This window comes from Pituophis catenifer, unplaced genomic scaffold (genome assembly GCF_029215685.1).
Source record: "Pituophis catenifer annectens isolate HBS135680 unplaced genomic scaffold, rPitCat1.0.hap2 SCAF_1, whole genome shotgun sequence".
NCBI classification, from domain to species: Eukaryota; Metazoa; Chordata; class Lepidosauria; order Squamata; family Colubridae; genus Pituophis; species Pituophis catenifer.
This window is the reverse complement of record NW_027256881.1, coordinates 8,489,516-8,508,051: the sequence shown is the minus strand read 5'-3', so window position 1 is coordinate 8,508,051 and position 18,536 is coordinate 8,489,516. Positions and strand designations below refer to the sequence as shown.

The window sequence follows — 18,536 nt, the reverse complement described above, 5'->3', positions numbered from 1 at the left end:
TCCAGGTCATGATTATCCCAAAGATGATTTTTCAAGAGGCATTTGGACTTTCTTGGTTTTTCTTTGAAGACATTTCCCATCTCATCCAAGAAGCTTCTTCAGCTCTGACTGGATGGTGGGGAATGGAATATAAATATAAATGGAATATAAATCCTTCCATTCTCCACCATCCAGTCAGAGCTGAAGAAGCTTCTTGGATGAGAAGCGAAACATCTTCAAAGAAAAACTAAGAAAGTCCAGTTGCCTCTTGAAAAAAAGCACCTTTGGGACACCTGATGGCTTCCACATAAAAATAAAGGTTTTCCTGGTTAGAGATTGGTGGGTTGATAACAGTGGCTCAGGAACCATAGAGAACATCTCTCTCTTGTTATGGCTTCCTTACTATTTGAAACTGCAGAGCTTAAGGCTGGCATTTTGATCTGCAAAGCAAGAAGAAGGTTGAAAAGCTCTTGAAGGAATCTGCAGATCCTCTGAGATCCAGAGAAACTCAGAGAACACAGATGGATTTTGCTACCTCCAGTGTAGCCAAATAGATTAATGTGTTGCACAGGGTTGTCAGATGGAGCCTTCATATTCAGCAGCAGTTTACCTCTGAATACGTTAAGAAACAAGAACAGTCATATTGCCTGACTAACTTGCATGCTAAGATTGATGGGAAGGGATGCGGTGGCTCAGTGGCTAAGATGCTGAGCTTGTCGATCGAAAGGTCGGCAGTTCAGCAGTTCGAATCCCTAGTGCCGCATAACGGGGTGAGCTCCCGTTACTTGTCCCAGCTTCTGCCAACCTAGCAGTTCGAAAGCACATAAAAAATGCAAGTAGAAAAATAGGGACCACCTTTGGTGGGAAGGTAACTGCGTTCTGTGCGCCTTTGGCGTTTAGTCATGCCAGCCACATGACCATAGAGATGTCTTCGGACAGCGCTGGCTCTTCGGCTTTGAAACGGAGATGAGCACCGCCCCCTAGAGTAGGGAAAGACTAGCACGTCTGTGTGAGGGGAACCTTTACTTTAAGGCAGTGTTTCTCAACCTTGGAAGCTTGAAGATGGGTGGACTTCAACTCCCAGAATCCCCCAGCCAGCGTTGCTGGCTGGGGGATTCTGGGAGTTGAAGTCCACCCATCTTCAAGCTACCAAGGCTGAGAAACACTGCTTTAAGGTTTATGGGAATTGTAATCAAACCCCATCTAGATTGGATTCTCATCGAGTGCAACCTTGAAAGTTTTCAACAAGACTCTGTTTAGAAGTTCACACCAAGCAGTTTGTCTCAACACACAGATTGTAATCACACGCTGGTTACCAAATGAATCTATTTTTTTTTTTAGATTTCCCCAAAACTTGAATCATCAATTTAACCCAAAGCCTAGGTTTGCACAGTATGCTAACCTAGAAAAACAAATCAAGGTTAAAACTAATTATGCAGATACCTCCACTGTGTTTTTAATTGCTCTGGGAAAGTGTGCGGCGTGAACACAGCCCGTAGGGTAACTTGAGTCTCCATTCAGTGATGCTATGAAAATAGCAAAGGCAAGCAGGATTTGGGCTGAAAAGCTCCATTAAGAAAGCCAGTTTGGTGTGGCGGTGAAAGCACCAGGCTAGAAACCAGGAAAGTGTGAGTTCTACTCCATGACTTTATCATGAAAGCCAGCTGGGTGTCTATGGGCCAGTCACTCACTCTCTCTCTCTCAGCCCAATTCACCTCACAAGGTTTATCGTTGTGAGGCAAAATAAGAGAAGGAAGGAGCATTTTTTTGCCACCTTAAATTATTTATAAAAACAATAAAGGTGGGAGGAAAAAAATCTAAAAGGAATAAAATAAAAATTGGGTCTTTTGAAACTGTCAATTGCAGAACACCTAATTTAGAAAAGCCACCAGTCTCAAACGGGGAGTAGTTTTTGTGACTCCTGCAGCCTGGGACTTCTACCATTCTTTCTTTAGGGAAAGCCATACGTTTCCCGAATTTCGAGCCAACCTGAGCGGTGCCTAAGGAATTCTGGGAGATGTAGTTCTAACATACCAGTTGAGCCCCAAATCAAGAATCCAGAATTATTTCTGTCTTTTGAGAGAAAGAATGCCAAGCAAGATCATATGTAGAACTGGAGAAGTTTTGTTTTAATAGGCCAGCCCTATCCTTTTATAATAACTGCTTTTGTTCTTTGGAATACAGAAAATAGGAATCACGGAACTGATCACTCGGTCAGCCAAGCACATCTTCAAGATATACCTGCAGGTATGAATTGGGTTATCTGGCTCTGAATGTCATCACTTGCTGCCCTTTCCTTAGCATGATTATCTCCCCCCACCCACCCACCCTCCCCAGTCTCCTTCCTTGAACTAAGAGAAGCCATTTCCTCATTAGGCCCTTGGGACTGTTGCCTAGCAACTGGAAATGCAATCTCATTAGGACCTAAAATAGGTACAGGCCTCTGTGCGGGGGTGGGGGGAGGGAGTCCCTCTTGATGGCTGCAGCAACATTTGCATGAATGTGTGCGCGCATCTGTTGCAAAGATTTCTCACCCAGGTCCCCATCTTCCCTGGTGCTTCCTCTTTGAAAAGCAAAGGAAAGGGGGAAAAAAACAGATGAAGGTTGTGGATTCTGCAGCGATGTTTTTGGCACAGCTGAAAAAAAAAGTCGCTCCTTGAGTAAAGGGGACATTTAGCCAGCATTCTTGGTTAGCCAGATCTCGGGACACTGTGCAACCTTGTTTTGGATTTCTTTCTGGAATAAAGACACTTTGCTAAAAATGTGTTTTTTTTTTTGTTTGTTTTTTTTTGCATGCTAACTCTTGACTCCCAAATACCCCCGCACATTTATGTGTGGATGGAACACTTTCTAAGCCAGTGTCTCATCTACAAACCAGGTTCCCCAATTGTTGAGCGTGGTTTACAACTGTCAAATTCGCGGTCTGCGGGCCACACGCTGGCCACACTCACGCCTGGTTTAGCAAAGGGGGGGGAAAGTCGCGATATGTCACATGATGACACCATGATAATGCGAGTTTGACACACACACCCACAGACAGACACACAGACACACCCCGGTTTACAGTATAACACCTCTGTTAGGGTTTTGGGGTTTTTTTGCACTAGCTCTTTTAATAGTGCAGAAGAAAAGCAGTCCGTTTGGTTTAGTGGTTAAGGCACCAGACTAGAAAGCAAGAGACTATGAGTTCAAGTCCCACTTTAGCCATGAAAGTCAGCTGGGTGACTTTGGGCCCACCCCTCTCTCTCAGCTCAACCCACCCCAGAGGGTTGCTGTTGTGGGGAAAATAAGAGGAAGGTGTGTGTTGGGATCTGTTTGCCACCTTGAGTTATTTGTAAAATATAAGGAAGACGGGATGCAAATAAATACACCCGAGGTGGGATTCAGCCGGTTCGGACAAACCATTAGCTCTGACGATCAGCTGAGAGTGAACCGGTTCGCTCCGACAATCAGCTGGGCCCACTCGCCTGCCCCTGCACTATACTGACCTATATTTCCTTTGTTTGAAGCCCAGCTGATAGGTGGATTGCTGTGAAGCACTTGCTCAATGAACCGGTTGTTACACCGGTTGAATCCCACCACTGAATACACCCCCCCCCAATAATAATAGTTATATAGCATAGTCCTCAACTTCTGACTGTAATTAGGAATGGAATTTGGTTTGCTAAGCAATGTGGTCATTAAATGAATCCTAAACCAGCCCTGGTTCTTCTCTTTTCCCCTGCAGGGAGTGGAGCTCTCAGGGTTATCGGCTGCCATCAGTCACTTCCTCAACTGCTTCCTAAGCTCCTTCCCTAACCCCGTGGGTCACCTTCCTGCCGACGAGCTGGTCTCCCGGAAGAAGAACAAGAGGAGGAAAAACCGGAACTTGGGCACCGCCGACAACACCGCCTGGGCTGCGATGAGTCCCCAGGAGCTGTGGAAGAACATTTGCTCCGAAGCCAAGAGTTACTTCGACTTTGGTCTGGAAATGTGAGTGGAGAATTAAAGGTCGCAATCCAGTTTGATTTAGAGACCAAGCCAGCAGTGCCCGATTTGAGATCTCAATGCCTTTGGGTATTTTATAGGTGTTTTAATTAGAGGTAATCCTGGAAGTGACGGCCACAATTGAGCCCAAAATTTCTGTTGCTTAAACGAGAGAGTTGTTAAGTGAAATTTGCCTCGTTTTAATGAGCTGTCTTCTCACAGTTGTTAAGTGAATCTAGCTTCCCCATTGGCTTTGTCAGAAGGTTGCAAAAGGACATTGCAACGGTCATAAATACATGCCAGTTGCCAAGCAGTTGAATTTTGATCACATGACCCTGGGGTTGCTGCAACGGTCCTAAGTGTGAAAAATGGTCATAAGTCACTTCATCAGTGCCGTAAGAACATCCCCTTAATTTAGGATTAACATCTTTCTGGAGACTTTGGGAGAAGTTAGGAAGCTTTCTAAAAATAAGGCAAGCAGCGATCCTCGAGAAGGGTTTTTTGGCAGGGACAACTGACTCTGAAAACCCCACCACCATCATTAGGAAATGGGAAGAGCCCCTTAGCAAGGTCATCTCATTTAAATGTAAGCCGCCCAGAGTTGCTTTGCAAAGTGAGAGGAGCAGCAGATAAATTTAATAAAATCAAAGTTCCCGTTGATGCAGCTTTCTGTCCCACCAACATTTGTTGAAATTACTGTGCCGAAAAATGCAAATTTTTCAACTTGGCCAAAGTTCTTTGCCAGCATTGTCACTTTTATGTGCTGATCTTCCATTCTGCAAGGACTGGGATCTGAGCTAGATGTAAGTCTGGATCGCTTTTTTTCAGCATTGTCATTGTCATACTTTTGAATAGTCTAAATGAATGGTCATAAGTCGAGGACTACTAATACCGAGAAGTTGGGAAAAAAACATCCTACCCTGTTTTCCCCAAAATAAGACCTAACCAGAGAATAAGCCCTCTTTTGGAGCAAAAATTAATATAAGATCCGCTCTTATTTTCAGGGGGGAAATGGTAGAAATAGCCAAACTGCTTCTATACTGTTGCTACTGAATTGGATCTCAAAGTAGCATCTTTACCTTAATTGAGGAGATCGTCGATCCATTTGATCTGCTTAGTTGTCTGCTTCTTCCTCCTGACTTCTGTTTCCTTTTGCAGTGAAAGTATTGATCAAGCAGTAGAAATGTACAACCTACAGAAGATTACCCTCTTGCGGGAGATTTCTCTCAAAACTGGAATTCAGGTGAGATTGGCATGCATAAATCATTGCTCTGCTCTCCACACCTCACTTCTTCAACCTAATTCAAAGGAACCCAGTAAAGTGCTAATATTTCATGCCCAGGGTCACCTTTTCAACCGGCTCAGTGTGCAATTCTCCAGCCAGCATAGTTAACTGTGGCAGAGTTTTGATGTCAGGGTTCCAAGTAATAGACCCATAGCAAGCAAAACTCCGAGGCAGGTAGATTCCTCAAAGAATAACTTTATTGGATATATCATATAGGCGCTGATCTGGTGAAAACCGACTCTGAAGGTTCCCATGGGTTTTCACCTAATTAAAAGTAAAAGTTTTTCATTTTCTCGAAACAATCAGTCACATAGTCCAATCATGACTCTGTCTGGTTGCCTGGTGACATTGTTCCTCCTTCCTCTGACCAGGTTTGAGAATGTCCTTGGTTCCCAAGAGAAAGTATTTTATTTTGGCTACAAAGTCCCAACTATCTCAGATACCCCCCTCCCTTATCCCTCAGCTCCAGTGTGGCAACACTGAAGCTCCAAGATGACTTCAGTCAGGTCAGCTTCAGGGCTGACATTTGAAGTCCACGGGATGATGGAAAGCTTCCTTAGGTTGTCTCCTTAGGATCCGTCTGCCTGATTTGGGTGGAGACAATAATGAGATTATTTAGAATTCTTTTATACCAAGCCCAACGTTAGTGGACTCTTGAGTGGTGCACAGCATAAATCAGAAACATCACAAAATATAACAAGTGTAAAAGAATTGCCCTATTTTGGGCAAATCCTGTTCAAAGACCATCTTTTGGGCCTTCTAGAATAAGAGCAGGTTCAAGTCCAGCCAGATCTCCAAGGGAAGACTATTCCCAGGTGTGAAAGCTTTCACTGAAAAACCCTCATGTGCAAATGGGGATTCTCAAAAGATCTTTTAGACCAGCGTTTCTCAAACTGAACAGCTTTAAGATGGGTGGGATTCGACTCCCAGAATTCCCCAGCCAACGTGGAATTAATTAAAGGGAATGAAAGTGCTTTTAGTTCAGAGGGCTGCTATTGTTTGTGTCCATCAGGCCCAAGAAACCAAGTACGACATGAGGAATTACTACAGAGTAGTTTCTTTATTGTTGCTTAGGAATCTTGCCAGACTAAAACACTTCTCTGCAGAACTATTACATTACCAATTTTGCATCCAATTTTGATCACCAAAATATAAAAAAGATGTTGAGATGCTAGAAAGAATGCAGAGAAGAGCAACAATGATGATTAGGGAGCTGGAGGCTAAAACATATGAGGAACGGTTGCAAGAATTGGGTATGTCTAGTGAAAAGAAGAACTGGGGTGACATGATAGCAATGTTCCAATATTTGAGGGTCTGCCATAAAATAGAGGTGATTTAACCTATTTTCCAAAGCACCTGAAGGCAGGACTAATGGAGGGAAAGTAATCAAGCAGAGAAGCAACCTAGAACAAGCAGTAGAACAACTTGTGAGTGCTCCATCACTAGAGGCTTTTTAGAAGAGATTGGACAACTCTTTGTCTAAAATGGTATAGAGTCTCCTGCTTGAGCAGAGGGTTGGACTAGAAGACTTCTAAGATCCCTTCCAATTCTGTTACCTGTGAACTGCTAGAGCAGAGGTCTTGAACCTTGGCAACTTTAAGACGTGTGGACTTCAATTCCCAGAATTCTGGGAGTTGAAGTCCACACGTCTTAAAGTTGCCAAGGTTCGAGACCCCTGTGCTAGAGGGTATCTGCTTCCACCCTCTTTCTGCATTCCAAGAAGTCCAAGCTATGTTGTCTCTTTACTCCCTGGGAAAGTGCCCTTCCCTCTTGAAAATCTGGACTACCTTCCAGCACAGCGTCCAGAACAGCCCTACAGAACAGCTAAAGGTGATCTCCTAGAGGTCCTTTTCCATATTGTCTTCCTTTGGACATCAGGAAAGCATAGAAAATTTGGGCTTTTGTGCATTTCAGATCCTGCTGAAAGAATATAACTTTGATAACCGTCACAAGCCAACGTTCACCGAGGAGGACATCCTCAACATTTTCCCCGTTGTGAAACACGTCAACCCCAAAGCTTCGGATGCGTTCCACTTCTTCCAGAGTGGGCAGGCAAAAGTTCAACAAGGTGTGAACTCCTGATGGAATCCTCTTCCAAGCTTCACATGGGAAAGGAACAGTCAGTGGTGGGAGAAGGTTGCTGATTAAATCTGATGTTGGTTCCTTTTGAAATGAGTAAGGTACCATTTTTCCCTAAGTTCAGTTCCAGGGATATATAGGCAGGGGTGAAACCCAGCAGGTTCTGACAGGTTCTGGAGAACCGGTAGCGGAAATTATGAGTAGTTCGGAGAACCAGCAAATATCACCTCTGGCTGGCCCCAGAGTGGGATGGGAATGGAGATTTTGCAATATCCTTCCCCCAGGAGTGGGGAGGGGATGGGGATTTTGCACTATCCTTCCCCTGGAGGGGGGTGGGAATGGAGATTTTGCAATATTTAAACATTTTAAATAAACATTTCTATTCCAACAAGCTGGTCTGGCCTAACTCTCCCTTTTTAATTGGCTTTTAAACTGGCTTTTAAATTGGGTTTTAAACCTCTTTAGATAAATTTGGATGTTTTTAAACTTTGAGCCTAAATTACTTAATCTGTTTCTTAATAGTTTTTAACTTCTATATGTATTTGTATTTATTATGGCTGTTCACCGCCCTGAGTCCTTCGGGAGTAGGGCGGTATACAAATATGAAAATAAATAAATAAATAAATAAAATATCCTTCCCCCAGGAGTGGGGAGGGGATGAGGATTTTGCAATATCCTTCCCCTGGAGTGGAGTGGGAATGGAGATTTTTCAATATCCTTCCCCCAGGAGTGGTGTGGGAATGGGGATTTTGCAGTATCCTCCTGGAGTGGGGTGGGAATTGAGATTTTGCAGTATCCTTCCCCTACCACACCCACCACCTACCACATCCACAGAACCGGTAGTAAAAAAAATTTGGATTTCACCGCTGTATATAGGCCTCAAGGATTCAATTCTTTTGTCCCAAAGGTGCTTTTTCAAGAGGCAACTGGACTTTCTTGTTTTTCTTTTGAAGACGTTTCGCTTCTCATCCAAGAAGCTTCTTCAGCTCTGACTGGATGGAGGGGAATTGAAGGTTTTATACTCCTTGCAGGAAGCTGATCATTTGCATTCTTTTAGTGAGTCATTGAGGCCACCTGGAGGTTTATCTATTTCATCAGGGTCGCCTGAATGGCGCAAATGGGTGTGGAGCCCTTCTTGGAACTGTTGAAAGGATTGTATTGTAGACTAGAGATAGATGATGTCGTATCCCTCCGCTTCTGTCAACAGAGACCTCTCAAATGAGGGGCAGGGCTATGACATCTATCTCCGGGCTACAACACGATCCTTTCAACAGTTACAAGAAGGCTCCACATCCACTCAGGTGATCCTGAGAACACAAATAAACCTCCAAGTGGCCTCAACAACTCTCTAAAACAGTGTTTCTCAACCTTGGTAGCTTGAAGATGGATGGACTTCAACTCCCAGAATCCTCCAGCCAGCAGCGCTGGCTGGGGGATTCTGGGAGTTGAAGTCCACCCATCTTCAAGCTACCAAGGTTGAGAAACACTGCTCTAAAATAATCCAAATGACCAGCTGTCTGCAAGGAGTATTAAATCCTTCCATTCCCCACCAATCCAGTCAGAGCTGAAGAAGCTTCTTGAATGAGAAGCAAAACATCTTCAAAGAAAAACAAGAAAGTTCAATTGCCTCCTGAAAAAGCACCTTTGGGACAGCCATGACCAGGATGACTGAGACTCTCCGTAGAAAGAATCAATCATTTATTTTATAATTTAAGGCACCAGGTTAGAAAACAGCAGACTGTGAATTAGGCCTGAAAGTCAGCTGGGTGACTTTTAAGTCAGTCAGTCAGTCTCCCTCGCTCAACCCAAGCCATCTCATAAGGTTGTTGTTGTTGTAGGGAAAATAGGAGGAGAAAGGAGTATTAGGTATGTTAGCTGCCCTGAGTTATTTATAAAAATAATAAAGGCAGGAAAATAAATAAACGAATGTGCTAAAGTGGGCATGGGGAAACTCTGATCTTCCAGATGCTGCTGAAATTCAGCATTTCTCACAGCTGCATCTATGGGGAATTTTGTTCCCCACAGAATTAGTCGGAAGTTTTGAGTTATTGAGCCTTATAACCTGGGTATAAACTAAGGGTTAAAAAAAAAACCGTTGAGGAAGCTCTTAAACCAGGTTTGCAAACAACAAATCTCCTCTTTTAAATGCCCAGCTGTCATTAGCTGGCTGAACCAGGTTATCTATCCACTGCCATAAAGATTAGGAACGTGGATTTAAAATGAGCAATAAGAAGAAATTGATTTGGGTGGAGTCAGTAATGAGGTTAAATTATTTAGAATTCTTTTATACCAAGCCCAACATTAGTGGACTCCTGAGTGGTGCACAGCATAAATCAGAAACATCACAAAATATAACAAGTGTAAAAGAATTGCCCTATTTTGGGCAAATCCTGTTCAAAGACCATCTTTTGGGCCTTCTAGAATAAGAGCAGGTTCAAGGCCAGCCAGATCTCCAAGGGAAGACTATTCCCAGGTGTGAAAGCTTTCACTGAAAAACCCTCATGTGCAAATGGGGATTCTCAAAAGATCTTTTAGACCAGCGTTTCTCAAACTGAACAGCTTTAAGATGGGTGGGCTTCGACTCCCAGAATTCCCTAGCCAAGGTCAAAGTGTTACTTCTTAGAAAAAATGGATCTGCAAACGGGCAGAGAGCTTTCTGCAACTCCGCACATGAGGTTTAGGGTCTTAAGGGAAGGGGATCTTATTTTTCCATCTCTCCCCTAAGGTTTCTTGAAAGAGGGTTGTGAATTAATCAGCGAAGCCTTAAACCTGTTTAACAACGTGTACGGCGCGATGCACGTGGAGATCTGTGCCTGCCTTCGGCTGCTGGCGCGCCTGAACTACATCATGGGGGATTATTCAGAGGTACGGAGAAACAGGAATCTGAGTCTGCTCAAAGCATCTGTTTATATCCTACGTAATCGTTAAGAGCCTTGGCAAATCAAGACAAACACGTACAGCTGGTTTTGCATACCTGGCAGAGGGTTCTAATGATAGATGGGCTTTCCCGCTTAGCATTAGTCGGAAGACATTGCCACAACTTGCAGCATCCATAATTCATGCGCTTTTAACAAATGTTTCCTTCTGTTCTGCCTACCGTACTTCTTAAACCAGGGGTGTCAAACTCAAGGCTTAGATCTGGCCCACGGGGCCGCCCTGGAAATAGCAAAGGACCGGCCCGCGGTGCCTCTGCCAGTGAAAATGGAGCTGGGGAGGGCCACAAGCCAAGCTCCATTTTCGCTGGCAGAAGGTTGCAGGAGACTGTGGCAGCCGAAAACGGAACCTAGTTTGGTGATGAAACGTCTGAGGAAAACAACCAAATTCTCAGAACACCAAGGACTCCACATGGCAAGCTATGTACAAGTCCTGGTCACCGCAACCTTAAAAGGATATTGCGGAGTTGGAAAAGTTGCAGAATAAAGCAGATAAAATATCCAAGAAACCAAAGCAGTGTTTTACCTACAAGAAAATACTACAATGTTGGGGAATGAATGTGGGGAGGAGTAGCTTTGAATTTCTGGAAGTAAAGTATCCTGCGGAGGTGTCCATTTTCGGCCAAGCTCCGTTTTCACTGGCAGAGGGTTGCAGGAGGCCATCATGGCCGAAAACAGAGCTTGGGGGCCCGTTTTCGCTGGCAGAGCACTCGGGCCACCACAGAAGTGGTGGGTTGCCCCCGGTTCGGACCAGTTCGCAAGAACCGGTAGTAAAACCGGTGGAAGGCCATTGCGAACCGGTGGTAAAGGTAAGTAGAACCCACCCCTTCACCACAGGCACCCCCAACACTAGTGACGTCAAGCTGGCCACTCCCACCCCGGCCCCCGAGGTCAAACACAACCCTGATGCGGCCCTCAATGAAATCGAGTTTGACACCTCTGATCTAGAGGTTTACAGCAGCTGAAACCACACTCTGAGCTACAGCTTCCCCTGCGCAAAATGGGAGCGTTCCGATAAATGCCAGCCACAAGAGCTAATTTAGTTTTTCCCCAACTGCATTTTCTTCTTTTTTTAGGCCTTAAGCAATCAACAGAAAGCGGTGCTAATGAGTGAAAGGGTCCTGGGCATTGAGCATCCCAACACAATCCAAGAATATGTAAGTAGCATAACAAAGGAGGGGAGGGCCGCTGGGAAGAAGTTGGTTGCTTTCTGTCCCTTTTGTAGCGGAGATCTAAAAAGATTCGATCCACCACAAGCACAAAGTCCAGAAGTGGTTTCCAAGTAGAAATAAAAGTTTTGCATTTTTTTTTCCTTTGATCAAAGCAGTCATTGAACTCCATCAATGAAACTTTGCTTTTGGGTTTTACCAACTAGATAGGTTCGTTGTTGTTAAAATGGCAAGTTTATATTATTATGTAACAGTAAAAAGTTGAGGATGCTATTATCTTATCCTATTGCACCAAAGGGAGTCGGAAATCAATGCCTTTTCCTTTGTCCTACACTTTTTCCTCTCTTATTTTCCTACTATTTTCCTTGGTATTTTTGTATTTTATATAATAAACCAATAAAAAAAAAAAGATTCGATCAAGAGGATACCCTAGTGGATCAGCCGTTGTGCGTCTGAGCATCTTTCCCCTTCCTTTTCAGATGCATCTTGCTTTGTACTGCTTTGCAAACAGCCAGTTGTCCACCGCACTCAATCTACTGTACCGCGCACGCTACCTCATGCTGTTGGCATTTGGGGAGGACCACCCAGAGATGGCCCTTTTGGATGTAAGTCGCCTCTTCAGCTTTGCTGATGCTCTGAAAAACATGGATCTTTTTTCCCACCTTTTGATGCTGATGGGGTTTGTGGTCTTAAGAGGGAAAGTTCCCCTAGAGCAGGGATGGACCGGATGCACCATGGGGTGCTGAAGGCCTGTGCCAGATGCTTAAATCTGGCCCACAGGGCCGGCCTAGAAATAGCAAAGGATCGGGACACAGTGCCTCTGGCAGCCAAAATGGGGCATGGGGGGAGGGGTGCGTGCAGCCCCCCCCACCCACCTCGTTTTTGGCCTGAACAGCAGTGCTGAGTTTCTACCAGTTCACCCCGGTTCGGGCAAACTGGTAGTGGCGACAGCGGGAGCTTCCACCCACCCACCCAGATGTCATCAAAAACGCTTTGCGCATGCGCAGAAGTGCTGCATGTTTGTGAAGTGAGCGCTCGCTAGCACTACCAATAGCAAACCGGTAGAGCCGGATTTTGAAACCAGCCTCCTCCAGCAGTCTGCCAGCCACAAGGGGGCCACCTGCAGCACCCCCCGTACCCCGTTTTGGCCGGCAAAGTGCTGCAGGAGGCATCCATCCTGTCTCCTCCATCACCACTCCTCCGGTCGGCCCGTAGAGGAGAACTACAGTGTTGATCTGGCCCTCGAAGAAATCCAATTTGACACCCCTGCCCTAGAGACTAGGCTACATTTGCAGCCTCAGGCTTCAGTTTTGTTGTAACGGTGGATTTTTTGAACAAGGCTTTATTGCCTGACTCACATCTTACCGAGCCATTAAGTGTGATTTGCAAATCACAGTGGCTAAGGGTACTCACGGCATTAATTCAAGTAGGGCTAGTCCTCAACTTACGACCACGATTGCGCCCAGGATTTATGTCGCTAAGCGAGAAATTCGTTAGGTGGGTTTTGCCCCATTTTACGACCTTTTCTTGCCACCTTTGTTAAGTGAATCACTGCAGTTGTTAAATTAGTAACACGGTTGTTCAGGGAATCTGGCTTCCTCATGGACTTTGCTTGTCAGAAGGTCGCCAAAGGGAATCACATGATCCCAGGGACACTGCAACCGTGATAAAGGTGAGCCTATTGCCAAACATGTTAGAGTTTGTTGCAGCAATCACATCCAGAAAAGCACACACAGGTAACTAATTCAGCAAGATTCATTAACTTCTCTTTATATATAATATAACACATGAAATAAGTATACAATACCAATGGTAGGCTCTTCCAACGTGGTAGAGAGTACAAGCAGACAAAGACAGAGGAGAGAACAGATTTCAGTTTCAGTTCAGCAGACCAGTTTAGTTTACTTCCTTTTGCACAGACTCAGAGTTACAGAGCTAAACCACGCCCAGGCTCCAAACTGTTTCGGTTTCCAAACGGCCCTCATTGGCTGACTTAGTTGCTATGCCTATTCATTGGCTGACCTTGTTACCATGCCTTCCCAGTCATGAGCTCTCATACACACTGACAAAATGTCTGAATTTTGATCATGTAACCAAAATGGTACAACCAGGGCTGAAATCCAGCAGGTTCTGACAGGTTCTGTAGAACCGGTAGCAGAAATTTTGAGTAGTTCGGAGAACCGGCAAATACAACCTCTGGCTGGCCCCAGAGTGGGGTGGGAATGGGGATTTTGCAGTATCCTTCCCCTGCCATGCCTACCAAGCCACGCCCACAGAACCGGTAGTAAAAAAAAAAATTAAATTTCACCACTGGCTACAACGGTCATAAGCGTGACAAACGGTCATAAGTCACTTTTTTCAGTGCTGTTGTAACTTCGAATGGCCACTAAGCAAACTGTTGTAAATCGAAGACTACCTGTATATCCATAACCACAGCCGACAGAAATCTTTGCCTTTTAATCAAATTTTGTGAGTTGGAAAAGATGTGACTGGGTTCCGGATTTTCTCTTTCTCATCCTTAGTTTTTCCTTTTCTCACTGAAAACAAATCTGTTTTGAAAAACTAGACGTTTAAAATAAAGGGAACTGAAAAGGGAAACAACAGGAGAGAGGGGAAGGAGTAGCGAGAGATGAAGGGAGAGGAGAGGAGAGGAGAGGAGAGGAGAGGAGAGGAGGGGAGGGGAGGGGAGGAGAGGAGAGGAGAAAGAAGAAAGGGAAAGGGAGGGGAAAGAGGAGCAGAGGAGGTTAGAAGGAGAGAAGAAGAGAGGAGTGGGGGAAGAGAAAGGGAAGTAGGAAAGAAGGAGACGAAGAACGAAGGAAGTAGGAGAAGAAAGAGGAAGGAAGAGAAGGGGAGGAGAAGTAAAGGTAAAGGGTAAAAGAGCAGTCCCGAAAAAGTAAAAATGAAAAATGAAAGTTAAAAGAAAAGATGAATGAAAAATGATGGAAATGACTGTACATGTAAACGTGTTTATGAGAAATAAAAATAAAAAACTTTTTAAAAAGAAATAAATAAAATAAAGGGATTAAAAACCCTGAGCTTTACTACGAAAGGCTCTTCTGCAGATTCTCAGATGCGAAGGATGCGTTGTGCCCAGTGGGTAGGAAATTATGCAGTCCCCAAGCCCCTTTTTTTAACAGGCACCAAAACTCTAAATGTTGTTAGTATATTGTAGTTTTGATGCAGTGGAAGGAGGGAGACCATTAACTAAATAACTGGAAAAAAGTCAGAATAACAGTTAGAAGGGACCTTAGAGCAGGGGTCTCCGACTTTGGCAACAGAGTTGAAGTCCACAACTCTTAAAGTTGCCAAGGTCGGAGGCCCCTGCCTTAGAGGTCCAACCCCCTGCTCAGGCAGGAAACCCTACACCACTTCAGACAAATGGTGGTCCAATCTCTTCTTAAAAACTTCCAGAGTTGGAGCATTCACAACTTCTGGAGGCAAGTTGTTCCACTGATTAATTGTTTTAACTGTCAGGAAATTTCTTCTTAGTTCTAGGTTGCTTCTCTCCTTGATTAGTTTCCCTCCATTGCTTCTTGTCCTACCTTCAGGTGCTTTGGAAAATAGATTGAGTCTATCTTCTTTGTGGCAGCCCCTTAGGTAAAAGGTAAAGGTTCCTCTCGCACATATGTGCTAGTCATTCACGTCTCTAGGGGGTGGTGCTCATCTCAGTTCCAAAGCCGAAGAGCCAGCGCTGTCCGAAGACGTCTCCGTGGTCATGTACCCGGCATGACTAAACACCAAAGGCGCACAGAACACTGTTACCTTCCCACCAAAGGTGGTCCCTATTTTTTCACTTGCATTTTTTTATGTGCTTTCGAACTGCTAGGTTGGCAGAAGCTGGGACAAGGAACGGGAGCTCACTCCGTTACGCGGCGCTAGGGATTCGAACCGCTGAACTGCCGACCTTTCGATCGACAAGCTCAGCGTCTTAGCCACTGAGCCACCGTGTCCCCTCGATAGCCCCTTAGACACTGCTATTATGTCTCCCCTAGTCCTTCGTTAGACTAGACATGCCCAATTCCAGCAACCGTTCTTCGAGTGTTTTATGCTCCAGTCCAGTCCCCTAATGATCTTCGTTGCTCTTCTTTGCACTCTTGATTTTAATTTAAGCGTTGAAATGTACATGAAATTAAACAAAAGGTGTTTTTTTTCCCTTACTTCTGTACCCATTATTTTCAGAGCGCAGCCTGTAGCCTTCTCAAAGGTTGTGCAACCTCCTTGTGGGGGGTAAACAAATGGAATAAAGTCACATGGTCTGCCAAAGCTTCAATCTAGGTCAATCAATACAATGGATGTGTGTGCAGATTTCAAACTATGCCTAAATACATAAAGCATTTATGGCTTAACTGCTAAGACAGTAGCTGGATTCCCGTATCACTCAGGGCTCTCACAGTACAGTTAGTCCTCAACTTACAACACTTAGTGACCGTTCAAAGTTACAACGTCACTGAAAAAAGTTACTTATAACCAGAGGTGAAATCCAGCAGGTTCTGACCAGTTCTGGAGAACCGGTAGCAGAAACTTTGAGTAGTTTGGAGAACCGGCAAATACCACCTCTGACTGGCCCCGCCCCCATCTATTCTTTGTCTCCCGAGTCCCAGCTGATCGGAAGGAAATGGGGATTTTGCAGTAACCTTCCCCTCGATTGGGGAGGAAATGGGGATTTTGCAGTAACCGTCCCCTGGAGTGGGGTGGGAATGGAGATTTTACAGTATCCTTCCCCTGCCACGCCCACCAAGCCACACCCACAGAACCGGTAGTAAAAAAATTTGAATCCCACCACTGCTTATAACTGTTTTCCACAGTTACAAGCTTTGCAGCTTCCCCATGGTCCAGTGATCAAAATTCAGATTAGTATTAGTATTAGTATTTATTAAATTTTTATACCGCCCCCTCTCCCGAAGGACTCGGGGCGGTGAACAGCCAGAATTAAAAACACACAATACAAATATTAAAATACATTAAAACAAAATTAAACTATCTTTGGCTTCTCCAATTTAAAACCCCTTACCCATAAAATTTACCCAATTAAAAATTTAACCCAGCTGCCTGGTAACTGGTTCATACTTATGACCGTTGCAGCATCCCAGGGTCATGTGATCACTTTTTGCAACTTTCTCACAAGCAAAGTCAATGGGGAAGCCAGATTCACTTAACTAACTAACTTATTGCTAACTTATCAACTGTAGTGATTCACTTATTCCCTAACGACAGCAAGGAATGTCATAAAATACAACAAAACTCACTTGACAAATTCTTTAACAACATCGATTTTGGGCTCAATTGTGGTTGTAAATTGAGGACTACCTGTACACTGAACCAAATGCACTGGTCTTAACTCACTGAATTGCAATAGGGCAAAGTTAAGGTTAAACCTAGGCCAGGCATGCATACAGGTAGCCCTTTGCTTACAGCCCCAATGGCACCCAAAATTTCTGTTGGTAAGTAAGACAGTTCTTAAGTGAACTTTGCAACCTTTTTACGACTTTTCTTGCCACATTTGTTAAGTGAATCACTGCAGTTGTTAAGTGAATCTGGCTTCCCCGTTCGACTTTGCTTATCAGAAGGTCGCAAAAAGTGATCATATGACCCTGGGACAGTGCAACTGCCATAAGTACATGCCAGTTGCCAAGTGTTTGAATTTTGATCATATGATATGGGGATGCTGCAACAGTCCCAAGTCACTGAAAAACAGTCATAAGTCACTTTTTTCAGTGCCGTTGTAACTTCAAACGGTCACTAAACAAGCTGTTGTAAATCAAGGTCTGCCTGTATTTTGTGAATGAAGCAGCTAAATATTGAAACCAGCTTGGTTAATCCTGATGTATAAGCAGAACTTAAAAATTGGAAAATGTTGGGCCGGAAATAATAGGGTCAGATTGCAAATGCTTTGTTCAATCTTTGATCTTGAATCCAAAGCTGGTGTTTTATATAAGAAGTCCTCGACTTACAACCATTTGTTTACCGTCTGTTTGAAGTCACAGGAGCACTGAAAAATAATTTGTGACCAATCCTCACACTTAACAATTGTTGCAGCATCCCCACAGTCATGTGATCAAGCTTCGGGTGCTTGGCAACTGGCATGTACTTATGACAGTTGCACTGTCTTGGGATCATGTGATCACCTTTTGCAACCTTCCCCACAGCCTTCCAACAAGCAAAGTCAATGGGGGAAGCCAGATTCGCTTAACGACCATATGATTCATTTAACTGCAGCGATTCACTTAATAACCACGACCAAAAAAAAAGGTCCTAAAATTGGGCGCCACTCACTTGAGAACTACCTTATTCAGCGACGGAATTTATGATCCCAAATACAGTCGGTTTCAAGTTGCCATGAGCAGGAGGGAGGGAGAATTGATAAAGCTGATTGATTTCCCTAACTGAAGCAACATTCCATAGATGCTTTCTTACCACAATCAGTAGGAGGGTGTTGGATTTCACAGCCAGCCAAAGTGGTTAATTGGAGAATGTGATTTATGACATGGCCAGGGAGGAGGGGAGAGACAGGGTCATAGGGGAACGTAAATCTATGTGGGATTAGTTCTAACTGCATCCGAATATTGCTGCTCCTAATAAATGACTGTATTTCTTTTGAAGTTTGGCTTATGGCTCATGAATTAATTAGGGCATCTTTCGGAAACTTCACAGTCAGAAGTCAAGGACTACCTGTATGTTGAGATGGGTGTCTTCGATGGTCCTTTTACCCTTCTGTGATCTGTATATAGAAAAGTTTGCCCCGTTTGGTCTAACTGGCACATGATCTTCATCCCTAGAACAATATTGGCCTGGTCCTTCACGGAGTTATGGAATATGACCTCTCACTGCGATTCCTGGAGAACGCGCTTGTGATCAACTCCAAGTTCCACGGGGCCAAGTCCCTAAAAGTTGCACTGAGGTGAGATTCTCCCTCTTCCCAATAGCGTCAACAGGTGGCAACAGAACATCCATCCTCTGTAGAAACTTGCATGAATCTATTCAGGGTATGCCAGCAACATGTAAAGGTAACTGTGAAACTGAAAGTATTCAAGAATTACTGTTCAAACACACACACACGAGAGAGAGAGAGAGAGACAAATGGACACTTGGACAAAATGTTGCCGTGTGGGATGTCCTTGTTGTAGA

The 18,536-nt window shown here is 44.3% G+C and overlaps 1 protein-coding gene across 2 annotated transcripts in view; it reads left to right on the top strand.

Annotated features, from left to right (window-relative positions):
- Positions 1-18,536, top strand: part of CLUH (clustered mitochondria homolog) — a 109,442-nt gene that overhangs the window by 82,064 nt on the left and 8,842 nt on the right. The window contains exons 15-22 of one of the 2 annotated variants that reach the window (XM_070932056.1): positions 2,164-2,226; positions 3,707-3,951; positions 5,104-5,188; positions 7,145-7,298; positions 10,035-10,174; positions 11,319-11,399; positions 11,891-12,016; positions 18,188-18,309. In XM_070932056.1, the coding sequence (XP_070788157.1) occupies positions 2,164-2,226; positions 3,707-3,951; positions 5,104-5,188; positions 7,145-7,298; positions 10,035-10,174; positions 11,319-11,399; positions 11,891-12,016; positions 18,188-18,309 (1,016 nt within the window). The remainder of the gene's footprint in view (positions 1-2,163; positions 2,227-3,706; positions 3,952-5,103; positions 5,189-7,144; positions 7,299-10,034; positions 10,175-11,318; positions 11,400-11,890; positions 12,017-18,187; positions 18,310-18,536) is intronic. The other variant, XM_070932057.1, reaches the window with a different exon arrangement.